The following is a 27397-nucleotide window of genomic DNA, read 5'->3' on the forward strand; positions in this document are numbered from 1 at the left end:
TACCTGGAGCCATGGTGTTATTTTGCATAAGCAGGAAGTACAGTGTGATACATTTTGTTGGTATTCACTTCCAATGTCTGCTGGACTTGTTCTAGATGAGATTTTCTTTGCACAATTAAATGCATTATTTCTTCAGTTTTGAGGATAACATCACAATTTTTTCCAAGTTGAAATAAGACATGAAATTGGTAATACAATGTTCTTAAAGCAGTAATTCAGTGCAATACGCAGAGTTTGGTGGCTGAAGCGATTCTAGCATCTGATCAAAAGGAGCCTGCCATTAATAGCCTAAAACATTGAGTAAAACTCATTGACAACTAACATACAGTCTGTTTGAAAGTATTTTTGTTGTCTTGTCAATGATAAGAATGATTTATTAGTAGATGCTAAATCTATATATGTCTTATAATCAGCATACAGAAAAAACAAGCAACACACATGAAAGGCCACTACTAACCATTGTCAGACCTTCTAAAGAAGGAAAGACCATGAAGTTCATATTTCTATCAACAATGTGTTGTATCATAGGTTGTGTATTTTGAATTGTATAAACATGTGACACAGTTATAGCGTCTCACCCCTAAATGGAATATGCCAGAATGGTTTGACTTGCTTTAGTCATTTTGCTCATATAGTTAATCTCTTAGAAATTAAAGTGGTTTGATGACATTTACAATAATTAAATTCACTTTGATGAACCAAACTGGTTACAGATTGTATGTGCTATGTTGTATTAACTTTTTATAATTACAAAAGAACTTTCATATTACTTCATCTTCATAAACAATGAAAATTGTGCACACAAGTACTGGAATAAACAGGTAAGCTGTTTAAATTTGATACACATGTACGCATGTATTAAGCAAACCTTATTACAGTGCAGCTGATGTTCATTATTAGAACCCTACGTGTTGTGGTGGGGACTTAATATCCTTCACTATCGCTCTGCGCTAAAATAAGCAATAAAGTAATCAATAAAATACATAGAAAACACTACCTTGCATTAGCTGACACGCTGATGGAATTTCCTTCATGGAGTGACTGATCAGTGTTATTAATTGACAATTCAACAGCCGATCAGTGAAGACCACCCATGGAAAGACTGAGACGTCATGAGTGATTAACAATCAAATACCATTTCAGCAATCAGTTATCTTTATTTAAATCATATATATGGACAATAGAAATTAATTTTAAAAGTCTTGTATGTTTTTCGTATATTTAGAAACCTTGTACGATGACTTGATGAGAGGCCCACCTTGATGAGCTTCTCTTGAACGGTGTTAATGTATCCTACTGTTTAAACACGAAATATAATCCTTTGAGGTATTGACAATTAAATTCCAGATAGCAGCATCTTCATTTTAAATACATAAACAAGAAAAGAAAATCCCTCTGAATTTACACTTAAATGTGAACCATGTGTTTTTAATGATCCAGTTACGAGATTGAATATGCATGTACACAGCAATTCTCTTGTACAGTTCTGAATGACTGTGTACTGTAAATTTCATGGGGTTAAATCATTATTTCGGAATTTGGTATTTTTTATTATTTCATTCATCACAAGATAAGTTTGTTTCAAAAGTAAAGCAATGACACTTATACAATGTTATCATCATCGTCATCATCAGATGTCACTTTTGATCTTTGGAAAGGTACATTTCTATCGCATGAATGACTTGCCGCATTGCACTTGATACATTTAGCTCAAATTATGGTCCAATCATAACCTATGGAAGATACATGATTTACAAACATATACCATTTTAAGAATCAAGTGATCTTAATTTCTATCACATAAATTGGGACAACAAAAAAGAAAAGAAAAAAACTTTGTCTAATTAATGCATTTAGAGAAGGTTGATTGATTTCTTTTACAGTATGTTTACACTTTTACATTATTCAAAGAAAGCTGTAAAAACATATGCAAAGACTTGATAAGAGGCACACCATATTGATATTGTCTTGAACAATATAAATTTATCTTGCTGTTTGAACATGAAAAGTAATCCTTGTTCTTTCCACCCAGGATATTTATGTTTTGTTTCATTCAGCACAAGATCAGTGTATTTCAAATAAAGAATAGCACAAAGTCTTTTTTACAATACAGATGTCAAGTTAAATCATCCCTCTATAATCCAGTGATCGGATGTCAGAAGAAATAGTGCAAGAGATTACTGAGAATTCATCAGGACTGGATCAAGCCCCCACCCCCACCCCCTCAAGAAAAACCCGTATTCAGACACAAACGTACAGTCAATTGTTTATTGGGAATTATGCACAAATTGAGTAAATAGAAACATATACTTTTGCTTTGGCGCCCTTTTGAGGAAAGTTATGGCCCTTTTGAAAATTTGGATACCCCCATAAACATTTGAGCTGATTGGGCCTTGCTCAGGCATGGGGTAACTAGTGGAACTTGTGCAATAATTTTTCACACCAGTCAAGAATGTATGTGATTTTTTTGAACAATATTTGATGTCTGACTTTTTACATATCTCTTTTCACTGCATGGAGTCTAATAATACTGAATTTCATATGATACTTAACACATTATATTGCACGAAATACAACAGAAATAAGAAAATAAATGTGTCTGTATATTCTGCAACACAGAATTAAGAAATATATTAAAATAAAATTCATTGTGCAAAATGTGCTTGAAATAAATACATTAGCACTTTCTGAAGTTTTTGTTTTAAGTAGATGATTCTGTAATATGCAGCAGAAAGCACTAAGCCTATTTGAGCTTAATGTGTAAACAGAACTTGATCTTATGGCTACTGATAGGTCTTTTATTTCCGTTAAGTCATTACATCATGCTAGAAAAATTTTTGTCGATTGCTCGATCCACTGATTGACTGAGAGAGATGAGGAATTAATCCAGTGTCATGCACTGAATAGATTTTAATTGCAAAGCAGTATACCAAATAGAGAAGTTGGCTAAATGCTGTTGAAAGAAATTGGTTTGCATGTTTTAATTATTTGGTCTCATGCTCCAACAGTTGCAAACATGAAACTGCATTGAAATAATTAAACATCTTAGGTCTGCATTATAAATAGGTTACTGATGCATCATTTCAATATGACTGACTAGATTTTTCTATCATGATAACAGTTTTGTTTTTATATTTTTCTGTACAAGAATAAATAAATAGGTTGCATGGATACAACCGTGCAAAATGCTCTAAATTTGTTCAACTTTTAAGATCTGACAATGTTCCACATTATTAATCATTTCAGCAATACTTGGAGGTCACATTAACTAACAACAATTACCAGACTTCCACTGTTAATGATGGGATCATAATTTGAGCTGTAAACTACAGTGTAGCAAGTCAGATGCTTCATATTAGAAACGCACCATTCCCAGGGTGAAATTGACATCTGATGCTAAAATTTTATAACAGTGTTTACAATGGTCACAATCTTTTTTAACAGTGTTTACAATGGTCACTATCTTTATTTCTGTAGAATATCTGCTCAAACTAATTCTTTATTAGGGAGAGACCATTAAAGTTTCCAAAGGGTTATATTATTTGAAACAATTTTATCTTGTAATGAATGAAGGAATTAAATCAATGCCCAATCAGATAGAACAATAAATTAAATAACCAGACCCATACAGTATAAATTCAATCAGAATTGAACAAAAGTTTGTAGTTATGCACATGTGTATTCAACCTCATTTCTGGGTCATTACTTTTCAAGGACTAAGCATGTGGTTTGCATTTAGGCATAAATTCAATGGTTTTATTTTTATCATTGGGAACTTAAATTTACATACGTGAGAGGATTACTTTTGATGTTTAAACAGTATCATAACTTAGCACTGTTCAAGAGAAGATCAACAAGGTCTCGTCAAGTCAGTGCGCAAGTTTGTTTAGATTTCTTTAAATAAAGTGAAAGGATTAACTTATTGCAAATGGTGTCAATTAGCCTTTTGTATATTAATAAAGTACAGTGGTAATAGTACAGTTTTTGAGGTATTCCAACTATGTCAGTGTTATCTAAAATATAATCTTCATTAGAGCTAGGAAATGTGTATAATCATCTGATATTGATATAGATAAATTATTGCCCCTATCTCTCTCTCTCTCTCTCTCAACCTCTAAAAAGCATGCTTGCAGGAGTCATACCCAGTAAACGATGCCTATGTCCATTTGATAGAGACGATGTCCACTAACATGTTTCATGTCAGTTGAATATCACATTCAGTCAGAATCTTTAAACCCAAATAATCCAACATGACTTTTTAAAAAAGCCAAAATGTCTCTGGCTTAAGCCAATAAAGAATGAAATGCATTCTCAGTATTGTGCAAAACAAGAATTATTCTTTGACTTGTAGTACTAATAACTTCTATACCATTACAGTAGAAAGACATGCAGCCTAAGCTGATTAATATACAATTATGGAAGTGAGTTTTGTTCTGCAGCGAATATAATTATGTAAGAAAATTGGTAAAGGTACACAGACAAATACAATGTGACTACAGCCCAATAGTTTGTGAAAGAGTCATCCTGAACAGCTGAATTACTGCGATGAGATGTGATAATGTATCCAATAGTTATAAACAGTGTGACAGTTATTACTAACAAACAAGGAACAAGTGTAACAACTTTACCAACAGTTCAATATCTGAAACCTATCAGAAAGTATTATTCCAAGACCAATCAAAACTTTACCAACAGTTCATTATCTGAAACCTATCAGAAAGCATTATTCCAAGACCAATCAAAATATATTGTGATCAGTTTAATCTTCAATTTTGATAATACAAATAAATTAGATTCATTTATACTCTGTGGACAAAATACAATTCTGTATTTAGGTGTTTGAGGAATATTTCACATTTTTAAGCACAAGTTTCAAAACTCTAATTTTCATGTAGCAAAAATGAATTTTTGAGAAATGTAGTGGCCAGTATCAGATTCTCCCTTTTTGAAGATGCTGATGAATCAGACCAGTCAGGCTGAATCCTAGATTGAACCCTGCAAGTTTTGGATACCATATTTGCAGTATGTTTGTCGTTTCTTTTCAACAACTGGAAAATATAAATATGGGCATATCAGTTCATGCCAAAGTTCTTTAAATGCCACTAATTGAAAGGATAGATGGCTATAAACATGTTGTTAAATTTTTTCATGTATATCTTTACAGTGAGAGTTACAGGGGCAGTTCTGCAACAGAATAATCAGAATGTCTCGGATATACTGATGGTTATCTCAGGGAAACCAATAACATTGACCTGCATGACAGGAATAAGTCACCCTGATCCCACTATAGACTGGTACATTGGATCACAGAAGAGAGGAAATGGACCCAGTCTGAACTTCATCGCCAGTAATGCAGACCATGATGAGATAATCTACTGCCAAGCTTACAACACTGATCCTAACAGAATAGTTTATTCCTTAAAATCAAGGCTGTCAGTGCAAGGTGAGTTTATATTAACAATTGTGATAACATTACCAATGAGGCAACTACTAAATGATAATTAATGATAATAATAAGGAGAACAAACACAAAGCTGAATATGCAGTAGTATCATTAATTTTATTTAATTTCATGGATTAACCTCTACAAATACTCATATAATACAAAAGAACAAAACTATGATCACAAGACGTATCGGTCACTTCGGTGGTAAAAACGATGGTATCGCTTGTATGAGCATAACTCAAACAGATGAACAGCAGGAGTGTGTTGACCGACCCAAACAATGGCATCGACTTTTGGGGTTACCCCCTGCCCACACACAAAATAAGCCCCGTTTTCGTAATCTGATATGAAAAAAGTGCTGTTTTTAACCATGCAACATTAGCTCAATGATTATCTAAAAGGTTTGTAAGATTGTTTAATTTACCTGTGGCAATGCTGATTTATTAATCCGATGAACCGAACTCACCATTTCGAAATAAGATATGGTATACATAAACCGTCCTTGGGTAACGCTGTATACACAGAAACGAAACCACGAGTACGTGTATTTAATAATAATCAAAATATTAAATATATGATAGATATATACAATTCCGTGATAATACATACCCCCCTTAAAAAGTGTCAACACTTTTGGAAAATCGCGGAATGTGAATACAAATATTTATGGAAACATCCGATTTCAAATAATGAAAGAAAATGATCTGCTAATTACACCAGACTTAAAAAATATCAGCACCCATATTTTCCTATCCTTGAATCACATTGATTCGGAAACTATTTGGCTGCAGAGACAATGTCCAACTTATCAATCTTGTATTCGTGACCTTTGCTTTGGTCAAGTATAAGAGCGACTGATAGTCTGCTTGTATGATAAATCCCTCCCGAAAAGGTGTGTAGAATTTTCCTGTTCCACCATGCTAAGGCTAAACACTCTTTTTCAATCACGGAGTAGGTTGTTCTCCTGAGGGAGCAGTTTCCTACTTGCGTAAGCAATGGACAATTTCATCCCATCTTGCTACTGTAGCAAAACAGCTCCTAGTCCCGTATCGGACACATCAGTCCTCAGCACAAAAGTTTTACTCAGTTCTAGCAGCTGTAGGATTGACGCGTGTGTCAGTTTCCCTTTTAAAGAGTTAAATTCTCGTTCCCGGCACACACACCCCAGGAATCTTTATTTGTTTGCTCTTTCCTGGACACTTCTTAATGGGCTGGCTATAGCCACAAAATTGTTAACACATTTCATAATAAACCATATCAAACGCATTAAACATCTTACTTGTTTCTTAATATCTGGTCTGGGGGCATCACTGATTGATTCTATTTAGTCTCGGTGAGGTTTCATCTGACCGAAAATATTTGCAAGATGACTCAAGCATTCCAAATTAGAATAGGCTATGCTACATTTGGCGGATCTAGCTGTGAGATTAGCCACGTAACACCTTAACCGTTGTTTTATTCATACGCAAATGGCCTCCCATACTCGACTCGTGCACCACCTTGAGTACATGTGACCGGAATTTCTGGGGTACAACTAGCTAGAAAAACTTACTACCTTCAGGCAAAGAATATTCTCTATACATTAAACCTTTTCGATGTAGAAATCTATAGGACCCCGTTCTTACAATGCTTCACAGTACCGGATACATCTTTCCCTGCGTTCGCGCTTAAAGATTTCCTTTAAGACCATCTTTTGAGAATCCTAGCATGAACGACGAAATCGTTCCACGTCACTGTTGACGCTGGGCTGATATCATTCTCGTAACACCTTAACCGTTGTTTCATTCATGCCTAAATGGCCTCCCATACTCGACTCGTGCGCTAAATTAAGTACATGCGACCTGAATTTCTGGGGAACAGCTAGCTACAAGAACTTCCTACTATCAGACGTATAATTTTATCTTTACATTAAACATTTTCAATGCTTCACAGTACTGGATAAAACTTTCTCCAAGGTCGCGCTTTAAGATGCGTCACGTTCCTACTCATCCTACATTTCTTCACGGGAGATATGATATATGGCTTCCGGTAATTTTAATTTATGCAGAGGCTGATTATTCTTCTCCACCTGTCATCTAGTCTATATTGCTTGAACGATTGGGAATCGGAAGTCCGACATGGCTGGGAGTCTAGAGCCCTGAACATCACCAGTCATGAGCTCATATATAGGGTTGTCTATGCACAACAGTTCAGATCAAGAAAGGCATCTCGATTCCTGTCATTGTGACGGAAACATGGTCGATTATTTTGGTGTAGAAACATACAAGGAGATTTACAATAGTACACCCTGTGTCTCGTAAAATGGTGACTTCATGTCCATTGACATTATCACCGCCCTACTGTACCCTTGCTCTGGAAAAATACATCTGCTGATCGATTGAATAGCATCACAACCAATCTCTGCACGCACCTCAGACTTGTATATTGTATCCATGTTCCATAGCTGGAAAAAGCATGTTCTCCGTTTACTGACTGTCAGCCTTCAATGGCAACATCGACTCTCTGGATTAATCCATTCTCTTTTAGGACATTCGGGGAAATAATCACCCGACAGTTTTCAAGTGAAACATTGCTTGCCCTTGTGATTTATATTGTTATCCTTACCAGGTTTTTTGTGGACCCAAGGTTTTTGGTCTTTAGCCTGATTTCCACCTGTATTATCTTGTGAAATTACATTCTGAGACACCCCCAAGCTTCTTTGAATAAATTGGCCTGTGTTGCCATGTCATATATATTCATGAGGGACTTTTCACTCTAGATCAGATATACCTCCTTGCCACAAGTTGTCAATAGCTGGTGTCAAATGTCTCAACGACTTTGCCACAGTCTATCATTGCAAATAATTGCTCATCCTACCGACCAACTGGGTGAATGTATCGCCTCTCTCGGGGTTGCTATACTTAAACTTCTTGCGAAGTCCTTCCTCGGTTAGCTCGTTGCTATTCAGAAGTGACTCCTTCAACACGAGGTAGTTACTCCCTTTGGGAGCAATTTGGGACCACTCAGTTAATAATAATAATAATAATAATAATAATAATAATAATAATAATAATAATAATAATAATGACTTCATTTAAAGAGGGTAACACAATTAGCTAATAACTAATCTACCTTGAGGCCCTCATACAAAGGAATTTATTTATTGTAGCTGCATCTCTGAAGCTACTGGATATATTGGGTTTGGAAGAAGGAAATAGAGTAGGGATTTTTTAATCTCAACTGGAGTGAATACTATTGCAGAGCAAAGTTCCAGGGTACATGCATTGGAAACTTGTCTTGAATAATTCCTTATTTGGATTAGGAATTTTATCATGTTTGGCAGACATAGACTGCAGGTGGGGAGTATTACAATGTAGGCTATACTGGAACAGTGATTGTAAATATTCAGGAGCACTATTATTGGATATCCTTACATTAATTTGGTTTTCTCAACCAGATTCGGTCTTTAATAGGCAATAGTGTTAACTTACCTGCTAAATTTACCTTGTTTTGTTTATGGATTGATATTAGGCTAAGTGCTCCTTTTAGAAGATATGCCTGCTTAGGTATGTTTTTATCGTTTGGATTACCCCATGCTGTATTACAATACAAATATAGTTGTATGCAACTGTTATAAACTAGTAGTCTGTACCTTTTAGGTAGAAAATGTCTTATCCTAATAAGAAGCCATAAACTTGAATTGACTTTTTTACTAATATGTTTCATATGTTCATTCCATGATAGGTTTTTATCTACCAGAACACCAAGTAATCTATCATGACAGACCATTTTCACATTTTTATCCTTCTATGTCAGACATAGTTCATCACTATCATAATTTGTTCATGCTTTGTGGTTTGGATGTCTGATAATGTTGAGAGATCTTTGTATGATATTGAGTCCCTGGGTAAATGTGGAAGGTCATTAATAAATAAAATAAATAGAAATGAACCTAATTGTTCCATGTTCAGAGAACATTAATTATTCATACATGTTGTATTCTCTCACTTCATGATCCAACATGTCAAAAGCATTCCTGAAATCTACAAATACAGATCCTATTATTCAAGCATAATCAAGTTAGGAAGATAAAGGCAATCTCGCATGAATTTTTCTGATTAAGCATCGTTGATTATGGTGTAACAGCAAGTGCTTGGTTAAATATGACATGAAGGAGCCCTTGACATGCTTTTCAATCAATTATTACAAGTTTGGCAGATTTGAGATTGGCCGGTAGTTATCAGCATCATGCTTAGAACCAGATTTGTGAATCAGAGTTACTTTTGCAGTTTTCCATATTTTGGGTATAGTTGAGGTTGCATTACTTTCATTGATTATGAATGTTATGCTATCTTAAATAGCAGAGGCAGAAATTTTAATGAGTCGTATACCGATCTGATCAAGTCCTGTAGGTTTCTTGATACCACGTTCACTGAAACATTTTTGAGTAAAGCATTTTCATACTGGTGGGATTGAGAACCATACCTCCTTAGTGATTTTGCTGCTGCATAACTTTTTCAGTTCATTAAAGTTGTTTTCTATCAGTTGTTCTTTTAACTTGCTGGTAATGTTGGTGAAAAATATCGTTGAAAACATTTGCAATGTCAATGTCATCAGTGACTATGGTGTCATTTACAAGAAGTGAGTGAACTTTATTTGTCTGATCTTTGTGTGGTCCTCCACTGAGTTTAGTGAAGACGTTCAAAATGGAGTTTGTGTCGCTCTTTTTGTTTTCAACGTACGATTGATAATAAGTTTTTTTAGCTTTTATCATCATGCCTGTTATTTTATGTATCCATATATTGTGCATGGTTTCCCATAACGTTGAATCGGTCTTGTGTTTTCATAGCGTCTAGAATTTCAGTAGTATATCAATAAGTTTGTATTTGATTTTTGCTCGAGGTTCTTTCAGTGGTGCATGCTTAGAGACTACATCTAAAACTGATCTGCAATCAAAAGATCCTTAAATAGTAAGAGGATAAAATAATGATTCAAAATGATTCCACACAAACAACAGAATAAAAAAAATGATTCACATAAACATTGATAATATAGGATCTATAAATGTATGTTTATGTATGTGTTGCTTGTTATTAATAACAAGATTTAATGCTGTCATTGGATTCAAAACAATAATTCAAGTATATCTAAATAATAATCTGAGTACATCTGCTTTTCTCCTACAACTTGGTTTGTATATGCCACGCTCCTGTGTGAAATGTCTTAAATGTGGACTGTAGGCATGTTTATACTAATTGGACATGTCGAAGATGGTTTTGTTTTATGTTTGCTGTTTTGTCTAGACACAATGTCAGTTCTAGGTCCAATGCTTGTTGATAATAAATGAACACTAAATTAAAATGATGGCAAGCTCCAAAATGGAAAATTCGGTATTCCAGCTCTTTTCAGGTTAACCAGATATTCAACCATGTTGAAGTTTTTATGAGATACTAGAGCACATTATAACACATTTATTACAGTATTATAAATGTCCAAGAAAACTAAGGTAACAGTACAGTTGAGATAACAATGTTAAGGGAAAAACTATTAAAGATTTTAAGATTGTCTCATTTGTTATTACTATTATTGCAGTATATACAACTATTATACCTTAAAAATATTGTGTCCCAAGAATTTAGAGGTTGGTTGACAGAGTGTCACATGCCTTCGGCATCCTAGGTACAACACATATGCAGTTTGTTTTATGTTTGCTTTTTATGAAGTGATTTAAAAAGGGTCCTGCATTTATGGTGCAGGAGCCCTATAGTATTCACTTTTTCTGTACGTCATTCAATCCATTCACACTTGATCCAAAGCCAAATCATGGCACTCCTTATTCATAATTTGATATTAGTTTAATAATAAAAATAATGATAACAATAATTATGTGAACTTAGCAAAGCACCCACTCTTTATAAGTTCTAATTCCTTTACAATATTTGTTAATACATAGAAACAAAGAACAATATTAAAAAACAAACACAATGAAATTACAAAACAAGAACATGCTGACAATAATTTAGGAAGTAAACTTTATTAAGTCTTTAAGCCTGCACTTCTAGTTGAAAAAGGAAAGTTGTAAGATTAATCTTGAATGAGATCACAGTGCCCTTGTCTCTAAGATCTACGGGCAAATCGTTCCACAAAGCTGGGACCTTTCTGTTCAAAAGAATGTTGTCCATATGACCTTGTTTTAACAGTGGGAACAACGAGAATGCAAGTGCTAAAAGAGTATCGTAAAATTTCTTTGTTCATCGGTGATGTGCGATAGGCATATTGGACTGGACCAAATCAAATAAATATACTACACATATCTGATTTTTTTAATTCTAGATCCTGTGGCTAATGGGTGGGTAGCATGCAGGATTCGTGACTGAAAGCGTGTTGATTAAAATCCTACCATCAGATCAGCCAGTGTCAGTTACTCTAATATGTCCTTAACGGAGGCACCTGGTTCCAATATATTTGGTTCTACATAACCCACTTGTGTTGCTGTGCAATATAACACCAAACCAGACCATTTGTATTCTCAATTAAATTTTCAGCATATGACTGTCTTTGACATTCTTTAGCAGGTTACTACCTGGAATATTTATTGGTAAACAACAAGGACAAACTAAAAATAGCACTTTTTAACAGCAGTAGACAGTTTAAATCGGGCAGTAAGTCATAATCTTTTGTATAGTAAGGTATCAGCAAATGTTAAAGTCCTATTTTATGCATTTCTACAATATGGATAAAATTATTATCAACTATCGCATGTTTAATATTATATGATGTTCTTGATCCACCAAATATCACCATTATAGACAGCTGTCCTTTATACAAATTTAATTCAAAGTTAAAATGAAATAAAATAAAATCCATGTTTGGATATGTTTATGAAGTCAATTTCACTCTACATTTTCCTGTCTATTATATTAGGAGCTACATGATTAATTCAAGTGCTTCTACTAGCAATAATACATTTCTTGATATACACTCAACAGTTTCACCGTTACTGCAATTGATTTTCGTATTTTTCAGTTTATGTTAGCAACATTACTCTGGATCCTCCAGGGGAAATTATTACCTTCCTTGATGGAACTGACAAAAGCCTTAGATGTAATGCAGGTCCCAGTAGACCACAACCTGTCATAAGATGGTGGCTAGACGGTAATGAGGTGACACATCTCTCCATTACAAAGGTCACAGGAACTAGCACGCTATTCATTGCCTCTAGTGAACTTCAGCTCATTGTAGGCAAAGCACAACAAGGCAAGAATGTGTACTGTGATGCTAAAGTGAATGATCAAGCACATGTCATTGAATCAGTGAAGCCAGCAATAAATGTTTGGTGTAAGTAGCCTGCTTAGGAATCTACTTTAAGAATTGTGTTGTTTGTATATACATTACAGACGTAATATTTTTGAAACAGGTTTTGCTGACTTTCATTCCTTTAGAAAACTTGATTTACTTTAGAAGAGTGAGTCAGGTGGTCCCCAGTTGCTTCATAGAGGTTTCATTGCTTAAATATTTTGATCAGCGATAAAACTAGGCTTTGAGACAAGTAGCAGCACACCATCACTCAGTAAAGTATTGTCAAATATTTGTTAAATCTTCCAAAAAATAGGATCTAAATTGGCTCCTTCAGTCATAGCGACTAAAATTAATCTTCTCAAATCAAGCACTTGTATCTTTCCAACCGAACTCTTAACAAGATAGCATTCTAGGGGACAATTTCGTTTACCAAAAACAGATCCTACATTTTCACAATCATGAAGAAACTGAGTGTGAACATTGTGGTAAAGATTGCGCGATATGTAAATATGCAGTGACATCAGCTGAGGCTTCTTTAAAGGGCAGAGGGAAAGAAACACAAAATACAAAGCTGTGGATTATATAGTGTGGAACATTGTACCTATTCTTATGAGAAATTGGACAAAATTCACAGTAGTGACCTCAGAATTTTATTCCATTTGGATGGGGACTTCTTCCCTAGAAAAACCAGAAGATTTGTCATCTGATGGGAAAAAAGACAAAATATCATGTATCTAAAATGGACTAGAATCTGGTTAACGGCTGCCCTTATTAGACATTGTTTGATGTCTACTACGTTTGATATTTAGTGGTTGTAGTCTAGTAAATAGAGAATTTTCAACGCGTGAAAAAGCATATTACCACCTGGTACATTGTACTGATGTCAAGCTCTCTAAAAGTGGTAACAGTTGCACAGGTTTTATAAGTATAGGTTACATGGTCATGTGGTAAAACTGGTTTTGTCTTATGATCTATAAATAGAGCCAGATAGTCGATGCATTCAGAAATGTGCAACTTAAGTCTGACAGGCTTTTGGTGTAATATGGGAAAAGAATGGGTTCTGACTCCTTAGCTTTCATCCTTGTCACAAGGCTTTCATTAGAGGAATGATTTCTGGACTGACGTCAGGTCATCAACTAAATGTTGACCAGAACACAACAGCCTTCTATATGTTGGCAGATGTTCACCAAAAGTTAAGTTCATTGCTACTCAAATGGCATGGGACAAAGATAGAGAAGATCAATACAGATTTGTACAACTGTATTTTTCCCACTAGTGAAGAGGTGCCACATTTGTATGTACTAAAAAGAACATAAGATGAACACACCCCAGTGTTCTATTTCGTGTGGGGTTAGGTTATATTACCTTTCCTGCGTAAAAATAGCAAAAGTGTTGGTTCATTTAGTTGCTCATCATGTATGTTACATAAAAATGTGCAGATTTTGTCCAGAAATTTCAAAATTTGGAAGTCACTGCAGTGTAAAAGCTAGTATCCTATTAAGTGAAAACCCTTTTTACCAGCATACATGTTGACAAGACCTTATTAGTCATTCAGAATAGACTTTCGAAAGAAGTGCACTACCTTGGTGTTAGAATAAATATTTACTCTGTTGAAATGGGTTTTGAACACTACTTATTTTGTCTATCAGGGAGAATTTTCTCTACAGAAGTCTGAGGTAGCAATGGGCTCACCAGTGTCTCCTACTGCGTCGAATTTGGATATGGAAGTCTTTGAACTCTGTGCCACTTCCGCTGCAGCCCATCTTTCAGATGTGTGGTTTCATTATATCGATGACACTTTCACCATGATGCATGAATTCAATATTGAAGAAATCACAGAACAGCTCAATTCCATTTTCATCAAGAAAATATCCAGTTCATTTATGAAGTGGAAGAGGATGGGATGTTGCCATGTTTGGATACTTGTGTCCACATTTTAAATAGTGGGGAAACAAATGTTACCATTTATCGCAAACCTACCACGCAGACCAGTATCTGAACTCCAGTTTTGACCACCATCTTGAACATAAGAGATCAGTTTAATAACTCTGCTGCATAAGGTGAACAGTATTGTATGTAGTGAGGAAGACCGGGTATCATAGCTTGATCGTATTAGGGAAGCTTTTGAGAGTCAACAGTTATATTGACTAGATGTTTTCATTTCCTGAAAAAGAACAGAGAAGGGAATAACATCTGAAGGAGAAAGGAGACACATATGTAATTGTCACTTTAATATCTATTGGTAGACTCCAAAAGATTACAAAATGTCATCCAAAAGCAATGAGCTAATGTAATCCACAAACCATATTACACCATCCGCTCAATCTTGGTAAATCCCAAAGACCACACTCCTTTGAATAAAAAGTGCTCAATCATCTTTAAATAACAATGTGATAATTGTGAACAAGATGATATGGAGGAGTCTTCTACAAGCCTTGAACCAAGAGTTAAAGAAAACTTGTACTTGAACAGAGACTCACTGGCAGCAGTTAGTGAACATTGCAAATAATCAGGGTATCCAATTTCTTGGAACAACATCAAAGTTCTCGGTAGAGACAACAATACTGTGAGGAGAAAACGAAGAGAAGATATTTAAATCATGCAGGGGGAGCCAGTGTTGAACCGTAATTCCAGATTAGAACATCTGCCATTGTTCAGAAGGGTGTTGTCAGATGGTCAACATTTAGTTGATCACATGACTTCAGTTCAGAAATCATCCCTCTGAAGACCTTGTGATAAGGTTGAAAGCTTATACAGAGTCATAACCTATTATGCTACAGAAAGGTTTCTATTCTTAGTTTCCTTATAGTTCATATGTCAAGCTATCTTATACTCTCAGGTGCATATAAAATCCAAACACAGGAATGATAAATTAATTTATTGTTGTGGAGAATAATTATTTCATTCTTTGTTTAAGCTGTAATTATTTAATTTTTAATAACTTGATTTACAGAGCAATATATAAAGGAAATATTCATGTTGGTTATTGGGATACGGATTTTGAGTCACAAGTTGAATATTTTATTTATAAAGAATAACAAATGTTGTTTAAGGGTTTAAATCCATTTTCAGCACAAGATAGTCTATACATGGGGAAAGTATAAACTGTGGAGGAAGAACCCGGGAAAACCCCGGAAAGAACTACCGACCCATGAGAAGCAGATGGCAATCTTTCTCACATACGCACATTGGCAGAATCCTAGGCTTGAACCGACACAGTCATAGATGAGAAGGCAACGATCTGTAACGGTGAATGCTTTAGACCACTCAGCCACTCGGCGCCCCCAAAAAACAAATGACTATTAAATATTTGTTACCATGTTTCTATACAACCTGAACATCCTGTGTAAGAAATGCTGTATCTGCTTTTATGGCCTATGATTTATCTTTAATTCACTTGATCATGGTTATTTTTGTGATGTATTTATTCTCAATTCTTATTTATACCCTGTACAGACCAGCCCTCCTTACCATCAGTCCAAGCATTTCAAGGTAATTTTCCTTGGTTAGAAAACCAAACTGGTACACTGCAATGTGTAATGGTAGACTCCGGCAATCCAAAGGCTTCAGTAATTTGGACAAGTTCTAGGGGCACATTGGACATGGATGGTAACCTAGTGGTCAGAAATCTCAGCAGTGATGATCATGGACGGTCTGTTTATTGTCAAGTCCAGAACAACTTCACAGACATCAAGGGTTTAACGGTTGTGTCGTCGACAATAGCACTGAATGTGGAATGTAAGATCTTATGTTCAGCTTCTCTTATGTAACGATTGCTACGTTTCATCAGACTTAGTAAGAATGTTCCTTCAGACTTGTTTGAACAAATGCTCCCATTATCTTGCGCTGGCAACATTAAAAATGTACAAGGGGTGATCTCTTTCAAGCTTTATCACATGACTACATTTACTACCCATATCAACACATACAGTAACACATCATGACATCACAGATAACATAATTTTAAGCAAAGGAAAAGTATAACAACCAAGGCATCTATATATAATTCAAAGAAACTTCACTAAATATTATATGGCTTGGTTGAATAAAATAAGTAATTTTTGTTACGCTATAGTCAGAATCGTTCATTAGTGTTCTTTTCAACCTGTTGAATAATTTGAATATTTTGGTCACCGAGGCTCCAAAAGAATAACAAATTTTGCAATTATTTTCATATATTTTTTTTTTGAATTCAGCACTCATTTATGACCCTCTATATGACATTAAACCCAATGAGAGCTTACTGGAACGATGTGGCATAACATTAATCTTCAGAAACAAGAGTGCTCTAACAAATTTGTGAAACAAACAACGCTTTTCATCTGTCACAGATGCTTATCAAATGAAGTAGTTGGTTGCATGAGGTGCATACAATTCTTCAAGAAACCACAAGTTTTACTACAAGAGAGAATGGAGACAAATGTAAAACCCTTAAGTAGATCATGAACATATGATTATCAGGAGTAATAAGTAATAATACTAATAATAATGATTTTACTTAAAGAGGGTAACACAGATAGCTGAAGAACTAAGCTACCTTGAGGCCCTCATACAAAGGATTGTATTTAGATACAAATACACATTAGCATACACACACATGCATACCTATACGTAGTATCATGTACACGTATATGCACAATATATTTACCTTCTTTCCTATTTACAATAAAAATACTCGCTCATATATATTGAAGTCACATAGTCGGTGTACATGCAATATGTAATTAGTGACAAAATAGATAAGTAGTATATCTAATGATGCACATATGCATTTAATACAAATACATTTGATTTCAATCTCATTTTAACTGCTGCTCTGAAGCCTACTGGATATATTGAGTTTGGAAGAAGGTAATAGGGTGGGAGTTTCCAATCTCAACTGGAATGCTATTCGAAAGAAAACTTACAGAGTATTGGAAACTCTTTTGGACAATCCCTTATTTGGTTTGGGAATTTAATCCTGTTTGGTAGAGATGGACTGCAGGTGGGGAGTATTACCATGTAGCCTATACTGGAATAGTGATTGTAAATATTCAGGAGCACTATTATTGGATATCCTGTACATCAATTTGTCTTTTCTCAACCAAAGTTTGTCTTTAATAGGTAATATTTCTAACTTATCAGCTAAATTTATCTTGCTTTCTTTTTTGATTGATATTAGCCCAAATGTTATTTTATGAATATGTGCTATCTTTGCTATGATTTTATCATTTGAATTACCCCATACTGTATTACAGTAGTCTAAATAGGGTTGCATGTAACTGTTATAAAATAGTTTTCTGTGCCCTTCAGGGAGAAAATGTCTTATCCTACTGAGAAGCCATACAAGTGAATTAACTTTTTAATGATATGTTTGATATGGTTCAGTCTGTGATAGTTTATTATCTACCAAGACATATTTTATCCAGTATTTACCACCATGCCATTGCACGTGCACAAATTGCTGAATTTGTTTAGGATATCCTGTTAAGAAACTCGAGTTTGCTTTGTGTTTTGGATGTCTGACAATGTTATGTCATCAGCATGGAGATCTGAAATTGAGTCATCCAGTACAAACGGTAGGTCACAGTAAAAGTAGTTGGTCATTAATAAATAATTTAAATAGTAATTGACCTAGAATTGAGCCTTGTGGTACTCTATATATAATTGTCACATGCTCAGACAGAACACTATTCACATAAAGATGGTGTGTTCTCTCACTTACTATGAAATAAACCATCTAATTGTGATTTCATCACATTGTAAAATGTTCAGTTCTTCTAAAGGATTTCATGATCCATCATGTCCAAAGCTTTCCTGAAATCTACAAATACAGATCCTATATTATTATACCTTGACCAAGTGCTTGAAACCATTTATCAGTTAGGGAGATCAAAAGAATCTCACATGAATGCTTCTGTCAAAAACATGATTGTTTAGGGTGTAACAGCAAATGTTTGGTTAAATATGACATGAATGAGCCATGGACATGTTTTCCAATCAATTTCGACAAGTTTGGTAGCATCAAGATTGGATGGATGATTTCAGTATCACCCTTAGAATTAGATTTGTAAATAGCAGTTACGTTTCCAGTTTTCCATATTTTGTGGACAGATGAGGCTGCAATGCAGGTAAAGCCTGTTATAACATGATTCCCAGAGTCCAAAGAATAACATCGCAATATCAGTTTGATCGCGTAAAATATTTTTTCGAAAAATGTTTCCATTGAAAATGTTAATAGAAATTGCAGTGTCATTAGTTTTAACTAACCTTTTGATTATATATCACTTGTTTTGTTCACTTGGTTAACTTCCTCCAAATATTAAACTGTGCGGAATGTATTAGAAAATCTTATCTGAACTTGATAGCTTTTCTTTACTTTGGTTAACGAATTTAAGAGTAGGCTGTTCTAGAAAATTTCCAAAGCTTAGTCAATGTTAAACGTACTGCTGGGATTAAAAATCTGCTCGAGACATACAAATTATCAGCTTTTCCGAGAACATGTATTCAGAATGTTAAAAAGCGAGGTCCCCTTAAATTAAAAAATTTGAGCCGTTCTGCCATCGCGTTATAAGCGGAATCGCGTTCCAACGAATCATGGTATAACAGGTTATACCTGTACTTAAATTGATTATAAATGTTATGCTATCAGAAATAGCTGAGGCAGAAATTTTAATCAATTGTTTACCAATGTGATCAGGTCTTGTAGCTTTCTTGGTATCAGATTCAATTGTTCAATTTTTAACATTTTTTTTTATACTGGTGGGATAGAGAAACATACCTCGTTAGATTTTGCTACTGAACTTTTTCAGTTTATTAAGATTGTTTTCAGTCACTGGTTCCTCTAACTTTGTGATAATGTTGATGAAAAAATAATTGAAAGCATTGGCAATGTTAGTGCCATCATTGACAATGTTATCAGTTACCAGAAGGGGTGATTTGTAATGATCGTGGTCTGTTCCCACAATGAGTACACTGAAAACTTTCCAAACAGAATTTGAGTTCCTCTTTTGTGTTCAAGCATTAATTGATAATATAATTTTATAGCTTTTTAATTATACTTGTTATTTTTTTCTCCATAGATTATATTGTGCATGGTTTCCCATAGCCTTGAATTGGTCTCGAGTTTTTATGGCATTTAAGAATTCAGTAGTAAGCCACATATATTGGATTATATGCTTTACTTAATGTTCTTTCAACGGTGCATGTTTAGAGACTACACCCATAAACAGTTTAGTCCACACTCTCAGAGCTTCATCTGTCACCAAAATTGTGAATTATCTTCCATGGAAATGTGTATAGGTCATCGATAACTTGTTCTTCATTAAAACTGTTAAACGATATCTAATTAATAGTAATGTGTGTCTTTTGTCTATTTCATGCATTTGACAATGCTTGTAAAAACAAGTAAAATAGTTGTCACCAAGAACATTAGCATATGCCACATTCTCTGGTAGGTTGGTATAAATGTGGTCAGTAAGAGTGCTTGATATTTATGTTACCCATTTCGGTTCATTTTCCAGCTGGACATGGCCTAATGATTTAGTAAATTCCATCCAGTTGTTCCTTATTTGAATATTAAGTTCCTATTTACACTGACTTGTATATATGTTTCTTTCTCCTGTATAACAGTTTCCATTTGTTTAAACAAGTTATGATTCCAAATTGTTTGGAGGAACGTGGCCTATAAATAAAACCAACTAGGAAAGATTTTATTTTATTTTGAGAACTTTACATCCTAATATTCTCAACTCCAAGTCAGCTCAACTTTCTGCACTTACAGCTTCCCCAATATATACAAGACCGCGTCCTGCTCTATGTCTGTCCCTGGATAATATTTATTGTATCCTCGACAGTGAAATATATTATCATTGAGGTTAGCATTTAATTTGGTTTCATTGAGTCTTAAAACAAGTATATTATTCTCATATGAAGACAACATGAAATTAATCTGGCCTATTGTTCCCGCTATACCTTGTGACTGTCACGTGCCCCATACGGAATTAATATTAGCACTGGGGAAGGACAGAAAATTAAAATATTTAACAGCTCCAAGCCCCCAATCAACATGGCAGATGGGATAGGTGTATGAAGTATGAAATATAAGGTGAAAGGTATAACAATAAACTATATCACAATACTCAACAATAACAGGACAATTTTTCAGTGCAATTGTTGCTAATCAATACAAAATCTATTCAAATTGCCAGTTATTTCATCATGTAAAATTAAAGGTGAGAGTGTTTCCTTCCCATGTCTCTTCTATGTTACCCATCTGTAACATCCACCTTGTCGGTACTTCTGGTACCATTGTTTCCGTTCTACGGCCCTGTGTCATTGCAGAACTGCCTATTCTGTCGGCCCTGCTCCATTGCACAACTGCATATTCTCTCGTGCTCTCCACATCTTCTACTCTCTTTAATCTTCAAGTGGCATCCTATCCCACCCTGAAAGCATCCACATAAGCCTTTGTTCCAAGTCTCCCTCTTTCCGACTGCCACATGTGATGGGAAAACATATCACCTCCTTTTCCTGCAATAACAATGCTCCAAGACTTGTATTACACGCATCAGTGCATTAATTGTTCGGAAAAATCTGTTACACTGACAACAAAGTCGGAGGTCAATCTATCTTTCAAAGTTTGGAAGGCATACCCACATGCATCCGTATAAATATCATTGTTTCGGTCCTGTTTCATGTTAAGATCAGACAAGGGTCCTGCAGTTGCGCTGAAAGTGTCGACATATCTGCTGTAGTAACACACCAATCCCAAGAATGACCTCAACTTGGTCTTTGTTCTCGGCGCGTGGTGTTTTGCAGCTGCTCTACCTTAAATGTCTCTGGTGGCAGAATGGCCTGGGTCTGGGTTTGTCCTAAATAGTCCATGAACCGAAATCCGATATGGCATTTTGATGTACGAGCCATCCATCCAGTTTGACATAACCATTCTAAGACATCCGCTAGTATAGTTAGGTGTTCACTCCACATCTCCATGGCTAATGGGAGAACATCCATAAAGTTGTAAACACCCTTATCACTCAAGGGTTCCAATAACTTTCTTATCATCCTCTTGAAGATAATCGGTGCGTTCAGGACTCAAGTTTTGGCCTATCTTCTTCTCTTCCAGCGATTTTCCAATAGCCCTTGGACAAATCCGTCTTTGAAAAATATTTCGCCCTAGACACAGTGGTGAAAATAAGGTCAGGTAGCATTTTCACCTGAAATTTCGTCACCTGATTCAGTTTGCTATAGTCAAAGCAGAATCGATGGGTGCCATCTTTTGTCTGTACTAGGACAACTGGGAGCTGTTCGGGCAGTCGACGGGTTCGATTACTCCCAGGGCAGTTTCAATTTCTTCTCTTACCAATTATTCCTTCATTTGGGGTAAATTGTAGGGTTTCCTTTGACCTGGCTTTATAGCTTTATACTGAACTTGATGAACAACGTTCTCCCTGGTAGCAGGGTAAGTACATCATAATTTCCTGTCAGCTGCTCCCTATTCAGCATAAGGTCACACTCCACGTCTTAGTGTGTCTCAGCCTTCGTCAATGACAGCTTGGAACGGTGTTTGCCTTTTTGGGTCGTGTTTGGTGTCTATGGTGATTATTGTGGCAGTAACTGAATTGCTAGTGGAATCTCGTTCTCTGTATTTATTAAGGGTGTTGGAGTCGTACAGTTTCTTCTTAGTAGCCGTATCCGGTAGGTCTTATTCCGGCCTTCTCGGTTACGACGTACAGTACACTGTACAAAACTTGTAGCTTGTTGTGTTCTTTGGTCAACAACAGCAACACCTCATCTCCTACCTCGTTCTGGCGTGGTTCTGCTCGACTGTACCTGTCCTTTCTAAGAGCATTGAACATTGCTACCACCTTGGTGATGTTAGAACGTCTCATCAGAGTTCAGCATTTTCCGGACAAGAGGAATGTTTTGGTGGACAGACTCTGCAGAAATGTCACTGCCATCCTCACAGAATGGACTCTTTGGTGCTCTGTTACATAGTCCTCCTTTTTGTTATGGGGAAGGCTCCTAGTGGATCTGTTTACACCCAGGTTCAACAACAGACTCACATTTACAAGGTTCCTGTCCTGGATCAAGCAGCTTGGACATCGGATGCACTTAGTCTCCAGTGGGATCACCTCTTCGCTTATGCCTTCCCACCCTTCTGACTGATTCCTCAAGTGCTGCTGAAAGTCAGAACTTTCACTGATCAGATCATTCTCATAGCCCCTATGTGGCCTCAGTGCTCATGGATCAGTGATCTTCTAGACCTGTTGATCTGTCGACCCAGGTCTCTTCCTCTCAAAAGGAATATTCTGTTTCAATACCGGAAATCCTTCTCCCACTACAGTCCACAAATTCTCCGCCTTCACGATTGACCCATCACAACCGATCTCTGTGCCATGACATCGTTTTGGGTTGCATTGCCAGTTGCATCATTTAGGCAAGGAGAGCTTCTACATCCAAGGCCTATTATGCCAGACGGAGAATCTTCTGTGATTGGTGCAGCAGGAGACGTGTTGATCCTAGCTTCCTCTATAAAGCCACTGTTGCTGAATTCTTTTTGTTTTCTCGGAGAAAAAACAAATGCCCTGTATCGACTATCAAGGGCTGTCCAATTCCCATTTGTAACCCACTAAAATTCTCTCAAAGCAGGTTAATTGTTTCGGATTCACACCTTGCCAATGTTATTAAGTATTTTGAGCTGCAGAGACCAGTTCCATGGTCTCTTACATCTAGATGGAATCTTTCTTGTGTGTTACGGTCATTAACCAAAACCTCCTATAAACCATTGAGCGAGGCTTCTTTTTATGTCATCACACTCTAGACTGTGCTTCTACTTGCCCTCGCCTCTGTACAACGACATAGTGAGATTCATGCCTTATCTATCGACACTGGCTGTCTCCGGTTTAATGGGAATTGTGAGTTGGTTTCCCTCCTTTGTCAACCAGGAAGTTTATCCAAAGAAAAAATACCTTATATAGCTCCATTACCAATATAAATCCCCAGTCTTAGTTGAATCTGTGCTGTAGCTGATACAGATAGATTTGTATGTCCAATGAGGGCACTCCGTTTCTATCTTAAAGCATCCGAAAGACAACGAAAAGGTAAGAAACGTCTTTTCCTCCCTCTCAAGGGCTTTGTAGACATTTAAGCTACCTTTGTTCACAATGTATTGTCACCACGATCAAAAGAACGTACCAGTCTTTTACTGATCGATACCTTTTATGAATTTAAACCCCAAGAGGTTCGAGCCATTGCTACCTCCTGAGCCTACCTTAATCATATCCTCCTTTGAGGACACCATGAAGGCAGCATTTTGGCGTTCCCATACTACATTTTCCTCCTTTGAGCTCCGTTCATTGTTACAACAAACCGCTGACATATTTTCTCTGGGTCCCATCATTATATTACATGTCGCCTAGAGAAATACCATCCTTCCAAAGCATGGACCTCTTCTATAGTGGTGTGTATGTTCCAGTTTTTGCCTTTGATCAGATTAAAGAAGCACCAGCCAACACTCCTTACTGCCAAATTCAGCTAAATAATAGCCATGGGTAAGACATTGATGATACTAAAATGTAGTTTTATGGGGGTGTAACTAATTTTAATTATTCAATACTTAACAATGGCTATTGTCAAATGCCCTCCTCCCACCCAGTTCTGAAGTCATGATGTAGTAGCAGGCGATAAAAAAATGAGATAGTTGTATTTGTTTTGCACTTTTCATACTAAGGACAAGCAGAAGTTTTGTTGCTGTTGGTCTGTACATCTCTCCCAAATTTATTTTGGGGATAGTATACTAAATTGCCACCAACACTCCATGCCAGCTAATTTCATTGTGCACTAGGGCCAAATATAAGTAGCCTTTATGTATAACTAATTTGATTTTTAAACCAAATAATGGAAAGCAAGTGAAAAAGTAATAAAATCTGAATTATTTCTGATGATCACTTGTAAAAGTGGTTGAGATGAGATGAGCAATAAGTCATGTGTAGTCTTGAATTAGAAGAGGATTTTAACTCCACTTAAAAACTAAACAACTCGTCAATATCTATGTCATGTATGATTTCACATGCTGCTTCTATTTCCAATTTTACTTAATATTGTAATACGTTAATTTATTGCATGGGAAGTGAGGCTGATGACGTTTTGTCTTCCTCCTGCCTGACAGAGGAAGATCAAAAGAAGTGGAAACCCATGAAAATATATTCGAGCAATATTTCATTCCAAAGAGGAATGTAGTTTTTGAAAGAGCAACATTTAATGAATGAAAACAGGAGGAGGGAGAAATAGTTGACAGTTATGTTACAGTTCTTCATGTGTTAGCAAATAATTTTAATTTCAGGCCACTAATTCATGAAATGATTAGAGATCGACTTGTACTTGAACTGCGAGATTCAAAACGGTCGGAAACAATGCCGCTAGCTGCAAATCTAACTGTAGAGTCTGCCATTAATCAAAATCCAAAAATGGGGCCGTGAAACGCAAAATTAAATTGTACGAGAAACTGGACAACAAATGAATGTAATGGATGCAGTAAAATCGTCTTTGCTGAAATATGGGAAGCAGAAACATAAAATCACCAAAGTTCAACAGAAAAGGATGCATGAATTGTTAATCGTTCTCGGGACCAATGTCCAGCAGAAGAAGCAGAATGCCACATACGTATGTAAAGAAGACACTAAGCAAAATGCTGTCAAAATCAACAGTTCGCACAATATAATCAAGAGTGGACTATTATCACAAAGAAGGGTCAGCTGTGAATAACGCGGGTGAGGTTGAACAACGCTACATTTTTATTCAAGATTGATACTGGAGCTGATGTGACTGTAGTTCCTGAGAGGGATTTATGAAAAATCGGAGACCAGAAAGTATGGTCTGATCGAAATCTGTATGGACCTGGAAACTCTGAGCTTAAAGCGCTAGGAAAATGTACATGTGAACTGGAATCGAACTATGCATTCAGTATACAAGACATATTTGTTGTAAATGAATTGAATCAGGCACACTTGGGCAGGCCCATGATTCAGGCTCTTACGATTATTGAACAGGTAAATATATCTTCAGTAAATCCCTGAGATAAAAACCCACAAATGCAAGCAAAATTCATGTTAAATCCATATATTTGAGATAAGGATTACCACGAGAAATTCCAAAATTTGTTTTAAGTCCTAGAGAAAGCAAAATGGTGCTATAAGATAACTCTGGACAAAAGCAACAAAGTTTATGCCTTATCTACCCCAAGAAAGGTTCTTATCCCTTTATTCAATAACGATTAAGAGGAGTTGGGTAGAATGAAAACATGGGTGTTATTTCAAATGCAGATGAAGTCAGTGTTGCGCGGGAATGATGGATGTTCCTACAGTAAAGGGTGTCGTAAGAATTTGAGTTGACCTCACTAAACTGAATGAATCAGAAAAAAGAGAACCACCCACTACCATCAATTGAAAAGTCCCTTGCAGAACTTGCAAGTGCAAAGTTTTGTTGCCAAACTTGATGCAAACTCAGTCATTTGGCAGAAAAACCTGGCAGCAAATTTACGCCGCCATACAACTTTTGTTACGCGTATTGGTAGATTTTATTTCAATCTACTTACATTCGGAATCAGTTCCGTGTCTGAATATTTTCAAAAAAGAGTGTCAGAAACTCTAGAACGACATGGCGGAACATTTTGCCACACGAGCAATGTTCTTGGTTTTGAGCATGACGAAAGACTATGAATGTCATGAAATTAATTTTTAATGCAGGCGTAAATGTGAACACTGAAACGTAAATTTTGAGATCATCCAAAAGGTTTCTTGGGTTTTGGGGAAAAAAATGGTCGCCGACCTGATCCGGAAATTGTTAAAACAATCACTAAAATGGAAACACCGAAAGGCGTAAAAGATATAAACCAATTTATCGGTGTGGCGAATCAGTTTGGCAAAATAAGGCCAAATTTGGTAATACAAATCAAAACCATTACGTGATCTTTTGAAAGGAGAAAGCTCGTGGACTTGAGGTCCAGATCAAGAACAAGCTTTTAGAGATATCAAGCAAGAAACTATTTCGTCACAACTTGAGCACATTATGATTCGAATAGGGAAACTGGTATAGCTGCAGATGCATCTTCGTTGGACTAGGTGATGTGCTACAGCAAAAGCATGGTAGCAGTCTGGAACTGGTGGGGTTCACATCGCGAGGATTGTCAGGAACTGAACATCACTGTGCTCAAATAGAACAAGAGGCCCTTGCAATCGCTTGGGTATGTGAACGCTTCAGTAATATTTAATTGGGTCACAATTCAAGCTTGAAACTGACCATACGTTATTAGTACCACTAATGGTCGCAATAATCATAGGAGATTCACCACCTGGAATTCAATGCTTTAGAATGCATTGGATGAGATTCAACTTTTATATAATTCATGTTGCTGGCAAAGATACATTAACTGCTGATGCTCTATCCAGAACACCTTTAACTTATTACTCTGAGAGTGTCAGAGAACTTAAGGCAGAAACCAACACCAATGTTCATTTCGGAGTTATTAACTTGCCTGCATCAATTACTCGATTTGAACAAATAAGTCTAAATATCAAAATGGTTCGATTTGCAAACAACTTGTACAATTCTGTGAAAAGAAGTGGCCAGAGAAATCTGCTATTGATGGAAAACTTCAATTATACTGGGATTATAGAGGTAAATTTACAGTTC

The 27397-nt window shown here is 36.0% G+C and overlaps 1 protein-coding gene across 1 annotated transcript in view; it reads left to right on the forward strand.

The window, feature by feature from the left end:
• The window catches only part of LOC149773315 (uncharacterized), a 60313-nt gene extending 43286 nt beyond the window's left edge, over positions 1-17027 (forward strand). Inside the window, exons 6-9 of the mRNA XM_089946475.1 lie at positions 5165-5443; positions 12452-12763; positions 16181-16462; positions 16921-17027. Coding sequence (XP_089802601.1) covers positions 5165-5443; positions 12452-12763; positions 16181-16462; positions 16921-17027 — 980 coding nt within the window. The remainder of the gene's footprint in view (positions 1-5164; positions 5444-12451; positions 12764-16180; positions 16463-16920) is intronic.
• Positions 17028-27397: the final 10370 nt, after the last annotated feature.

The sequence above is a fragment of the Sinohyriopsis cumingii genome, unplaced genomic scaffold (genome assembly GCF_028554795.1).
Source record: "Sinohyriopsis cumingii isolate HCF-2022 unplaced genomic scaffold, ASM2855479v2 utg000695l, whole genome shotgun sequence".
Classification (NCBI taxonomy): domain Eukaryota; kingdom Metazoa; phylum Mollusca; class Bivalvia; order Unionida; family Unionidae; genus Sinohyriopsis; species Sinohyriopsis cumingii.